This window comes from Cryptomeria japonica, chromosome 10, assembly GCF_030272615.1.
Source record: "Cryptomeria japonica chromosome 10, Sugi_1.0, whole genome shotgun sequence".
NCBI lineage: Eukaryota > Viridiplantae > Streptophyta > Pinopsida > Cupressales > Cupressaceae > Cryptomeria > Cryptomeria japonica.
In genome coordinates this window covers 623,623,859-623,636,963 of record NC_081414.1, presented here as the reverse complement: position 1 = coordinate 623,636,963, position 13,105 = coordinate 623,623,859, and the positions used below count along the sequence as shown (strand labels likewise).

At 35.4% G+C, this 13,105-nt stretch overlaps 1 protein-coding gene across 1 annotated transcript in view; it reads left to right on the top strand.

The window, feature by feature from the left end:
• The window catches only part of LOC131029975 (uncharacterized), a 51,514-nt gene extending 45,798 nt beyond the window's left edge, over positions 1-5,716 (top strand). Inside the window, exons 2-8 of the mRNA XM_057960660.1 lie at positions 2,729-2,800; positions 3,258-3,328; positions 3,721-3,868; positions 4,110-4,190; positions 4,393-4,482; positions 5,034-5,169; positions 5,253-5,716. Coding sequence (XP_057816643.1) covers positions 2,729-2,800; positions 3,258-3,328; positions 3,721-3,868; positions 4,110-4,190; positions 4,393-4,482; positions 5,034-5,141 — 570 coding nt within the window. The 3' untranslated portion in view covers positions 5,142-5,169; positions 5,253-5,716. The remainder of the gene's footprint in view (positions 1-2,728; positions 2,801-3,257; positions 3,329-3,720; positions 3,869-4,109; positions 4,191-4,392; positions 4,483-5,033; positions 5,170-5,252) is intronic.
• The last annotated feature ends 7,389 nt before the right edge of the window (positions 5,717-13,105 follow it).

Sequence of the window (13,105 nt, the reverse complement as noted above, 5' to 3'; positions counted from 1 at the left end):
ATATCTTGTCACACTGCTTTTCAGATTCTAAGATATATCTCTTCATTTTCTATCTTTAGGCTGTTTATTTCCCGCAAGTAGTTATAAAGGAATTGTCTTCCAAATGTAAAATTTAGAGTGCTTTAGCTTCATATATTTTCTCACAGATTGGTACCTTCTTGCAAATTGCTCTTTGGCTTAATTAAAGCCTCGGCTACATTGTATTATTGTGTTAGTAAATTCTATCTTGATTTGGTTTATTGCTTTTGAAAACATCAAGTCTGCAAATTTGTATCATCCACCGTATTAAACTTGGATCAATATGTATGGGCTTGCAATGCCTAGCTGAAGTGTCACACATGAACATAGATGTTCTGGATTTCAAACAGACGTTCTTCCCAAATGCTCTATAATTTTATTAAAGGAAACAAATGGTAAATTATTCAAAGGAATTGATTACACCGTGAAGAACCTCCCAACTTTCATATTGAACAGTTAGGTGATCTAAGTATAATTCAAGTAACAGCAATAAGCAAAACATTTCCAACTGACCAACTTTCATATTGAACAGTTAGGTGAGCTAAGTGTAAACCAAGTAACAGTGATAAGCAAAACATTTCCAACTGACAAATAGAATAGGATGTAGTTGGAACCAACCCCTGACATAATTTGGAAGCTTGATCTGTGGAAGGATTCTTGAAAGGTTCTGTGCACAATTAGCATGTCTCCAGTTATTCAACATCTGAAAATATTGAACAGCATTATGATGAATTATTCAAAAGAATTGATTAGACTATGGAGAGCCTCCTAAGAGCCTCCTAAGAACAAGCCAAGTAACAGCCAGAAGGAAAATCCTCTCAACAAGATAAAGAAAATAGGATGAAGTGGGAACCAACTATCAACATAACCTGGAAGTTTGATCTGTGGAAGGATTCTTGAAAGGTGCCGTGCATGACTATCATGTCACCAAGCCAAAGAAGCCTGCAAATTGTGATGCAAATGTGTGCACTTAAAAGCATCTGGTGATAACTAAAATGGTTGTGTACAAGGTTGGTGACAAAGAAGCTTTTACTTATAACTGATGGCTACAATAGATTCAAGCAACATGGTGATCTTGCAAGGACTGCATCAGGTGCCAAGGTCTATGATCAAGGACCTACTGTTCTGACAGCTAACAGCAGTACAGGACTCTAGGTCTTCTCACAGCTATTGCAACTGCTATTATATCATGAATATAAGCCATCCCTGCAATTAAGGTAGGGATAGAGAATTATTGAATTGGTAAACCAAGGTTGCAAGATTGTTAGGCATCTCTATATGTGATTGCATGCAGTCATGCGGAGTTAGAATCAGTATGGTAAACATAAAGATAGCATTTAATTGATGTTCTCAAAACCTAGAGCTAACTTCAACTTCAAGCCCAAATTCAAGAAGCTTAAACTTCCTGTTGGAAAGAGAGAACTATGACTCGTTCAATAGATATATAATTCAATTCAGTGAATTGCAGTTATGGAAGCTATTAATAAAAATATAATTGTTTTTCTGTACCAATTTTTTTATACGCCTAAATGGCTTAATTTATTTTGCATTGTGAATGTTCCTGTTAATTGCACTGCTTCCACATGTCAGCGAGTAACTTCTGTAGTATTGTGTCCACCTTCTGAATAATATCTCGGTACTACCCCTGCCTTCTGAAATTACTGGGGCCTACCAGATAACCTTTTTAGGCACAGCTTGAGCCCAGAACATGTCATTTGTAGGTTCCAACATCTTAATCTGTGGTACAGATCAAAAAAATCTGCTCTTAACGATAAAGATCAGCCTTGGGCTGTGGACAGCTTTTAAAGCTGATCTAGCAGCTCAAATTTATTCTATAACAACCTATTCCAGGACAGTGTACTCTCTTTAATTGGTGCTAAGTTTGATGTGTTGGTTTAACCTGCCAATGTTTGGAAAGGGAGCTATACAGACTCTGTAGTGCTCTTAAATATAATATAATATGAATGCTTTTTCTAAAAGAAAAAGGCATGGGGTATTATAATACTAATTTCAGAATTCTTCCACAATACTCAAGTGAAGTGCATATCATCTTGTACCTGCCCAGGAGTTATAGCTTGTTAAATGGAAAGCATCTTAGTTTGTTTTTCTGACTGCTGGGATAGTATTATACTCTTAAGGTGCAAACAAGAGTACCAACCAAGCACAATACTTCTTGTCCTAGTTATTGAGTTTTTCAGGTTTTCCCTTTCCAACACAATATTTGTTGAGCTTTTGATCAGAGTCTGCCAAATAAAGAATGGTGGTCATAAACGAAAGAAAATATTTTCATCTTTCCTACATATCAAATTCTTACTCTTCACTGCTCAGGTTTCAAAATGGCTTAATGATCTCCATATGCTTTAATTTAAATGTTAGATATTGCATTTGTCATTCAATGGTTATAAATGTTTGTAGACACTTCACTTTGAGATATAAAAGAAAGGCCCCAGATGCAGCTGGTGGATGCATATAGAATTATATAAATCTCTGGGTCATCTGCGTTGGGAAAGCTTAAAATTTTGTGATTCTGTTTTTAATGTTTGCTGAGTTGTTTTCAACTAGATTTTGTATTTCTGTTTCATATATTTATTTTGAGTAGTTTTTTAACATGCACACGATGCTTTAGAATAGAAGGTTTCATGTTCGGTTGAATTTGTGTATTGATTAATTTTCTGGTTAGTACTGATAACCTGCTTTTTTTACCATACAGTTTGCACATCGGAAATGTGTACAAAGGTGGTGCAATGAGAAATGCAGCACAATTTGTGAGATATGCCATGAGGTGATATTGTTTATCTTATTTGAGATAATTTATAATATGTTTGCACTCTAAATGTTTACATTCTACTCGCTGATGTGCGTACCTTCTCAGAATTTGCACATGTAGAAGAAAATTGAAATATCTATTTCTGAAATCTAAAACTCTATTTGTGATTGCTGGATAGTTAGAGCTACTTTATCGGCAGTATTAACTAAGATTTTCTAGAGTATTGGAAAATATATATCCTAATAATGAATAAGAAAGAACATTGGTTTTAAGGAGGACTAGATATGGCAACCCACCTTATATTGGTAAGATTTTTTACGAGCATAAAATCGTGTAATTTAAATGTTTTCTGTAGGGACCTTACAATTCTGCAATGGGGTTGCAAACATTTTTTTGGTGTTTTTTGACAGTTTTTTACAGAAGCTTAATTAATTGAAATTGGCTTGGATACATATTTGTGATGTCATTTCAGCCATACACTCCTGGTTACACCGCACCGCCTCAACCACTTCATTCAGATGACAGTCCTATTGATGATATCAGGTAGTTATTTCGGGAGGAAATGGACATAGTACCAATACAAATAGTAGTCGTCAGCAGCTTTTAAATAATTCACTGTGATGTTAGGATTCACCATAATTAGAATTATATACAATAGGCTATTGGATGTATTAATATTAATGTTATTTGTCAACGAAACTTGATACTGATGTCTTTCTTATTATGTTATACTTTTCAATGCTTTTTGCCTCTATTGGCTAATAGATTTAGGTGCATATAGAAAAGAGTCTTAGCTTGTTTTGCAAGGTAAATTGTAGCCTGTAAATGTTTTGTAATTTTAGTAAATAGAATTTTTTTACTTTCATAATTAAATTTGATAAAATTAAGGATGATACATGTGTTTCGTTTTAAGAGTGGCTGCACTTTCAATGCAGTGGAAACTGGGGTGTGCCAGGAGTACAGCTAGATCCTCGTTTGTTGGCAATGGCTGCAGCAGAGCGTCATTTTTTGGAAGCAGAGTATGATGAATATGCAACAGCCAATGCAAGTGGTGCAGCTTTCTGCCGTTCAGCTGCATTGATTGTAAGTTTACTCAAATTGAGCTGTTGTTGCAATATGCTTATGAATACTTTCTTAATATGTACTATTTTTAGGCACTTGAGCATTTTGGCAAATTATCTAATTGCTCTGTGAGGTTTGCCAAGTGAATAGTATTGTTTTCAACTTCAACCTAAAACAGAGTGCTTCATGGAGTGTTACTCTGATTGCATATTTGTTGCCGAATTGGCTATCAATGTAATTCTTGCTTTCATGATACTTGCAGCTCATGGCACTTCTGCTTCTCCGACATGCACTCAATATGACCAATGCTGAAGGAGAGGAGGACTCTTCCACATTTTTTTCTGTGAGTTTGTTTTGTTGATTGCACTATTTGCTTGTGTATCTATGAAAAGTTATGCCACGCTATTTATCATTGAAGAGAAGTTTGTGAAGGCATAAGCAATTGCTAATTGATAAAAAAACCTCAAGGTATATCATTTATGGTTACCCTAAATTCCTTTACCTTGTTTGCATTAGCTGCATATTAACTTTAGAATGTTAAACAGATTTTCCTTCTGCGAGCTGCTGGATTTCTTTTGCCATGTTACATCATGGCATGGGCTATAAGTATTTTACAGCGCCGGAGACAGAGACAGGTATATTTCCTAATACGCTAAACTAGGGTTATGTGCATATTAAATGTTTTTTGTTAGCCCAGCTGATGGGGAAAATTAACATAAATTCCTATTCTGAATTTTATTGTTTCTGATTAAAGGTTAAATAGGTTTTAATGGGCTCCTAAAACCCAGTTAAATCAAAATGTCAGCATAAAAACTGCTGATCAACAGCAAAACAGCTAACAACTAGAACAGGTTTTGAACCCATCCAACCTACACAATTCCTTTTCCCATCCTAGCAATCTACACGCCCTTAACCCTGGGATAGGATTCCAAAACAGTTTAAAAAAGACCTCGCTTGCTTATTTGAACAATCACATCCAAGACACCCCATGTTCAAACTCCTATTATCAAAGAGAGGTGAGGAAGTATAGGAATATAGAAGCACTTCATTTTCAAGTATCGTCATATTTATAAAAATCAAATGGCATCAGCATTTTACATTCATATTTGATAAATTATGAACATTTTGCTTTATTAAATTTTAACTCTTTGGCAGGTCACTAATAATAGCCTCTCTTTTATTGCAGGAGGCTGCTATGGCAGCTGCAGAAGTTGCACTTCTTTTGGAAGCAGGACAGGCACGGGGATTGCAGTATGCTCCACCTGGTTCGTCATCAGGTTCTCAATTGGCGTAACTGTTACAGGCATACCGGTCAACTTCAGGTGGTGTGTTTGTTGAATTACTTCAAGAATGAATGCTGACATATCAAATACTAAGAAATTGGCTCTTGTCAATGTTACAACAGGCATAACAGATCTGAACCTGAGGAGGTTCTTTTGAAAGAGAAATGTTTGAGTTCCACCATGAAAAAAATTTCATTTATTTGCAATCCCGTTCTAATTTACCATAGGCTATCTAATGTTTACAGTGCTCAAGTTTGAGCCTTTCTAGGGTAGTGGAGAGTAAATTTGTGCTTGATATGGTATTGTAATTACCCAAAAATAAGGCACCATCAAAAAGCACAATAGACATCTGAAAATGTCCTCTGCAAACTTTCTTTTCTAGAAATTGGCTGTTTATATTTTCTTGTATATCCAGTTTGATTATATTTTAATATTAAATTATAAGAATTTTCAGAAGAAAAACAATTTATTTCAATAAGTAGCTCAATTTCAAAATCGGAATTTTCTTTTCCACTGTGCGTGGATGGAAACCTGGGGACCTTTACAAGTATCAATTCTAAAATTTGGCAAAACGTTTTTAACCTCAGTTATCATTTGTTATTTCTTATAAAGCAAAATGTGTTGCTGACCATTGAAAATCTTTTGATGTTCATTATGTAATTTTTTATAGCTAGTTTCTGGCCCAACATCAAGCTCATTCAGTGCGATGGGGACAATTTCTTATATTGTGATTTTAATAATTTGCTAGTACTACAGGGTTATAAACGTACTTTGGTTATTTACAAAGAGCCATTTCCATGTGAAAGTGCTATAAATCTTACATGTGAAGGCTTGTAATTTGTGTTGCTCGAACGAATTCTGTAATTTTTTACAAGCATTTATTGTTATCATTTCTAATATTATACAAAAGTAGAAAAAACAAGCTGAAATTAGATGATTTGCAAAGGTTTATGAACACGCATGAGTTGATGAGAATCATTGAGATATAGGATGCGTTGATGAACCTCCTCTCCTGAAAACGCCATTAGGGCTCCATATTTCTATACTGAGAATGATTCAGTTTCAAATGAATAATATCTTTGCTCAGCTGGGGGATATTTTCTAACTTAAATTTTCAGTTATTAAAGATTCAGTCACTCTAAATGTGCTTCAGTGGGTAATAAATGCCTTCTAACAAAACTTTCTTGAGTCAATGAGAATCATTGAAATATAGGATACGTTGACGAACCTCCTCTCCAGAACATGCCATTGGGGCTTCGTATTTCTATATTGAATATTCAGTTTCCAATTAACATGCATATCTTTGCTCAGCTGGGGGATATTTTCTAACTTAAATTGTCAGTTATTAAAGATTCAGTCGCTTTAAATGTGCTTCAGTGGGTAATAAATGCCTTATAACAAAACTTATATGATCTCTTCAAAAAATGACAACCCAAAAGGCTGCTGATAAGCCCGACTTTTCAACTTCTGATTATCCCAAGCGAGCGAAGAAGACAAGCTCCTCCCAACCTTGGAGGAACCTTATACTTGGTTTTTCATAATAGTGAATATTTTGTAACCATGTTGCCCAATTTGATTAGATTGTTCTATGTATTGACTACTGTATATGGTGTATTTTTTTGGTGTGTTAATCAACAATCTCTATTTCTTCAGCATGTTGGTTTAGATATCAGATAAACTAACTTTGATCAGTTACACATGCTATGGATTTGTAGTACAAACTTTTGAATTTTTAATTTAAATTACACCGAGGTATTTTATAGGACGATACAAGCTTAATGCATTTTCACCCATTAAGACATTTAAATTTATCATCAAATATTTACGTGAGAGCATTTGGAGCACATTTTAAATGCATTATTGACATGCATCATCATTGCAGGCAAATTTTAAATAGAGGATTGTTTAGTCAGAATAGCCCAATGTTGAACAATCTCCTCAAGAGCAGATGGAAGTGGAATTAATAATAGACTAATCAACTAGAGCAGGATGTAGGTGGGACTCGTTATTAGGAGCTGAAGGAGCAGTGATTCCCTCTTTTAGTGGGCCCATCCATAGACAACAAAAATAGAGGTATTCTGATTAGTGAGAATGGCTAAATGTTGAACAATCCCCTCAAGAGCAGATTGAAGTGGAATTAAAATCATTGGCATGATAGACTCTAATCAACTAGAGTAGAAGGTAGGTAGGACTCAATAATTTGAGCTGAAGGAGCACGAGGAGTGATATGAAGGAGCACAAGGAGTGATAGGAAGAGAAGACTCAACATCTTGAGAGGACTCGTCATCTCGAGAGGAACCATAAACAAGAGAGTCATAAGCATTAATAGTCAATTGACTTTTGTAGAGTACGTGATACAAAGGTCATTGAAAAATTGAAAACCCATTATTGTATTAGAGGACATGTTGAAGTAATACTTACTCATAGCCAATAGTTAGTTATTGGATTTTTTGTATAATTATATATATAAAAGTGCTTTTAATCTTTCCCGTAGAGGATATTTATTTAGAGAACACAAACTTTTGGATGTATCTCAGTCTTAAATGTTATGCACCGATTCCTAATTTATCAATTAGGTTGAATTTATTTATTTACTTATTAATATTATAAAGTACTCTATGGGATAAGTTCACATTATAAAGTTGAGATATTGATTTGGTTGAAGATAATAGTTTAAAATTAAACTAATTCTATTGAAATAGCTTTAGCTAAAACTATTTTAGACAAAACAATTTTGATCAAGCATATCAACATATCAACATACCATGTGTCCACTACTGAATGAGCGATGGGAGAGCTAGGAGGAGTAGTAAGCGGCAATGGGAGAATTCAAAATTCAAATTCTTTGCAAGGCGGGAACTTTGGTTCCAATGGTGGGAGCGGCCAAAACAATGTAGCTGGCCCCATAGGAGAGAAGGATAAGCCTCTGGACATTTCAAAGGTTGTTGACATCCTGCAGACTGGTGGTACTTTGCGAGAGAAGAAAGAGGGTTCCTCTGGGCTTTTGGAGGAGGGGTCCAGCGGGGGGCCCATCCCATCGTGATGAGTCCTTGGAGAGCGGAAAAGAAACAAAAAAATGGTCTTCCTTTTTTGGAACTAAACCATCTGGTAAATCCTCTTTACCTCTTGTCAAGAATATTTCTGATCCTTCTGGTGGAAAGTTCGCTATCTTTATTCTTGATCTGGTTCTGGATCATAATATAAATAGTATGTCGAATTCCTTGGTAGGCAAATTTATGGGTTCGCGTTCTAATATCGAAGTTGTTAGGGCTTATGTCAAACAAAAATGGCTCCTGAAGGGTAATGTTGAAATTTTGACTTTACCTAAAGGCCTCTTGTCTTTTACTTTTTCATGTGAAGAAGATAAATTAAGGATTCTATGTGGGAGTCCTTGGATGGTAGGAAAGACAGCTTTGGTTCTTCGAAAATGGCATCCAAATTTGAACATGAATGACTCTATTTTGGCACAAGTCCTAGTATGGATTAAGCTACCATGTTTGCCTCTCGAATATTGGGCAGAAAGCATCTTCTCAGGAATTGCAAATTCCTTTGGTGAACTCCTCTCTATAGACCCAGTCTTAGCTTCAAAAAGGAGACTCACTCATGCTAGGTTTTGTGTAGGGATAGCCCATGATGCAGATATGCCGGAACATATAGACCTAGTGTCAAAGTTGGGAACATGGAAACAACAAATTGAATATGAATCTATCCCCTTTGCCTGCTTCCATTGTAAAAAAGTAGGTCATTGGGCAAAATCCTATCCAACCAAGCCGAAGGTAGAATCCAAGCAGTCTAAACCTCAAATTGAAAATCAAAAGGTTCCAGAATAAATGGTATGGCAAGTTAAAAACTCAAAGAACAAGGAAGCAGATTATAATCGTTTTGATCCATTGGGGGAGAATAAGGAAGTGTCCTCAACTTCTGTCTCTAGCCCTTCAACCCAGGAAGTATTGAGAAACGAGTCAACCAAAGTCAACACCTCGGTTACAACTCGAACAAAGGAACTGAAAGATCAGACTGAATTTTCAAATGACATAGCTGAAGTGGTAGCTGGCACTTATGCGGGAAAGGAACTGCAAGAGAAAGATGACCAACCTGAGGAAGGGGAGATCCCTAGCTCCCAAGAAGAAAAGTCTGACTCTTCACTGCTCATGACAAGTTCTGAAATACAAGAAGCCCAAAAATGTGCAATACTGGGTATGAACCTTTCGAACTCAGACCAGAGCTCAAAAACAGTAAACAGTGATTTAAATGCTTCCAGAATCCCTAATTGGGGTAACGAAGAAGAAATTTCCAAAATCCTCAGTAACCTGGAAGCGGCTCTTGAGATAGATGTTGAGTGGAAAATACCAAAATACAGGAACAAGAAAGGAACCACTCCCTCGGCTTTTCATCTAAGGAAATCCAACAGAATAGCTCAAGTTGATGTTGGGTATATCTCCTCTTCCCCAGGTCGACCCTCTAACCGTAAAGTCAGAGACAAAGAGGCCAGTAAGAACATTGTAGATGGGACCTAGAAGACTCTTAAGGAGTTAGGAATCGGTAAGTAACTATGAAGATTATCTCTTGGAATATTAGGAGACTCAATAATCTTCATAAACATGACACCATTAGGAATATGATAAAGGATAGTAAACCTAATGTTTTTCTAATTCAAGAAACCAAAATGAGTAGAGAAAAAGTTGAATCTTTGAAGTTTTTCAAAATATGGTAATGTCAGTGGTGGTAGTTCGGAAGTTGCTTCAGGAGGCATAGCTATCATTTGGAACTTTAATACTGTCAAAGGCCATGTTCTTATTCAGGAAAATAATTTCTCTTGTATCAAATTTGAGCATTTAAAAGATGGTACTTCATGGGTCCTCACTAACATTTTTGCTCCCAATACTTTGAAGGATAGAAATTCCTTCTGGAAAAAACTTATAGAAGCTAGGGATAGCTTCAGAAATCTTAGCTGGCTGGTCATAGGAGACTTCAATACTCCTTTGAGAGAGGAGGAAAAATTTGGAGGAAGCCCCTCTCAGCTGGAAAGTAGGTTGGCCCTTATGGACTTCATTAATACTCAGGCTCTCAATGATGTGGAAATACAGGGATGCAATTACACTTGGACTAACAGGAGAACTGGTAATGATCTTATCCAAGTTCGTCTTGATAGGACTTGTAGTCACATAAATCTGTCCACTTAATTAAATGAATACTTAGTATTTATTTGATTATTTAACCATCAATTAATAATTAATTAAATTAATATTTAATTAATTCATCTTAACCCTCTTCCCTTATTAATTAAATAAATTATTCAATTTATTTGATTTAATTCACTTAACAAAATTCAGACCATTAATTAAATAAATAAATCATATTTGTTTAATTAAATCTTCTCTCACATTTAAATAAATTAATATTTATTTAAATCCCCCAAAATCCCACCTCTCACATTTAAATAAATAAATAATTTATTTAAATCACTTTTATCCTCTACCCACTTGCATTTTCCTACAAATGCAAGTTGCACAATTATTTTAAATAAATAATTTATTTAAATCACCTTTATCCTCCACCCACTTGTATTTTCCTACAAAAGCAAGTTGCACAACTATTTTAAATAAATTATTTATTTAAAATCCTATTTATCCTCACCCACTTGCATTTTCCTACAAATGCAAGTTGCACAACTATTTTAAATAAATTATTTATTTAAAATCCTATTTATCCTCACCCACTTGAAACCTTTAATGGTTTCCCTTAAAGTATTCAAACTTGATGGCTTTAAAGTCTTCAAACTTGATGGCTTCCTTCTATAGTCTTCTTAAGACTTTAATGGTTTTCCTTAAAGTCTTCAAGCCTTTAATGGTTTCCCTCAAAGTCTTCAAGCATTTTAATGCTTTATCTTCATTTTTCTCATTTAAATAAATTAATATTTATTTGAATATTTATCCAAATGCAAATTACACCATTTAATTGAAATAAATGATTTTATTTTAATTGAAAATACCAAAATTTCTCCCACTTGCATTTTCCTACAAAATCCACTTACATGCCTAAACCCCTTCTAGAATTTTCTAATCACTTCTAAATAACCTAACCTCTTCTCTAAACTTTGTCACATTCCTAAGCAAAAGGGAAGTCACTTCTCAAACCCTCAAAGTCTTTGATAACCATTAAAGGCTTTCAACCTTCAACCACTAAATGGCTCAAAGTCTTTGATAACCATTGAAGGCTTTCAACCTTCAACCACTTAATCCCCAAAGTCTCTAATAACAATTAATGGTTACCTCAAACCCTCCCACATGGTTAAAACATTTGTTTTGACTCAACCTCTACCCAACCCAAAGGTCTCATCAGGCCATTAATGCTTTGACCATGATTATCTCTTAAACATTTGCACAAAGGTTTATCCTTGAATTAACTCTTAATCCAGTGGGTAATCTTAATTTGGATTTGACCCTTAGCCTCTAGATAACCATGAGGTCTTCTCAGGCCTTTAATGCCTCCAACCTCTTCTCTCAACCCAATCCTATGTTGACACTTGTCACCATTTTATTGGTGCCAATTGTGCACATGGATCCCCAACTTTCAAACTTGGCCCTTGATTAAACCATTCAATCTTAACCCTTCATTTCCCCATTTCTTCTATAAATAGAACCCTTCTCCTCAAGCAAAAGGGAGAAGCATTACAATATTGTTGTTATACTGGTATTAGCATAGAGCTTTCTCATAGCATCACTATCTACACTTGCATAGCATTTGTTTATCATATTCAACTATCTTGAATCTCCATATGGCATCCATGGCTAGTGCTAAAAGCTGAGAGTACACTCATTTGGGACTTGGAGAGGAGAGGAACAAGGGAGGAGCAACTATGAGCATCTTGATTAGCTATTTTATTCTATGTTTATATGCTTTCTATTTCATGCTTAATATCTCTCTTGATATGCCTGTTTAGGATAATCTTTTGTTGCTAACACTAATGTTTGTTTCTTGTGCTCTTGTGTGTGTTGCCATCAAACAGATTTTCTAATCCTTTTTGCAGAGCATCAGGACTCATCTCCGATGACTGGTACATTCATTATTTATGTTCTCTGTCGGCTCACATTCGGGTTGGGTCAGATCACTTTCCTATCACCTTCATTGCTGACTCAATTAATAGAAGGAGACACTTCCCCTTCAGATTTGAAAAAATGTGGACCCTTCACCCAGATATCAAAAGTAATATTCAGAAATGGTGGAGTATTCAAGTTGAGGGAACTGCTATGTATAGAGTTGTTAAGAAGCTAAAAAGTGTAAAGGATAACATAAGACTTTGGAATAAATCCAGCTTTGGGAATATCTTTGAGGCTAAAGGTAAAGTCCAGGACGACCTTAAAAAAATACAGATCCAAATTCAGAAGGATGGTTTCAGTATTGTGTCCATTGTTGATGAAAATGAGACTCTCAAAAAATACCATGATATCATTGCTAAAGAGGAAACTTTCTGGAAGCAGAGATCAAGATGCATTTGGCTTAAGGAAGGAGATAAAAATACTAGATTCTTTCATATGTCGACGATCAAGCATAAAGCAGCTAATAGGATAACCAAACTAATGGTGGATAATGGGGAGTTGGTCAAGGAGGAAGAAATAAGGAATGAAGCTAAAATGTATTTCTCAGAACTGCTCAAGAGGGATCACAGATTGGATGCTGAAGCTCAAACTTCTTTCCTTCATAACATCCCCTGTCTCATTGATGATCAAATGAACGTCTCCCTCTCTTCCATTCCTTCGATCTTGGAAATAAAAAATGTTGTTTTTTCTTTTGATGGTAACAAAGCGCCTGGCCCAGATGGTTTCCCCATGTTCTTTTTCCAAGATTTCTAGGACATTGTCGGGAAAGATGTCTCCAATGGGGTCAAGGAATTTTTTTGGGCTATAAAACTTTTGAAAGAAATCAATGGTACTTTCATTGCTCTCATCCCCAAAACCCAAGGTGCAGACTCTAT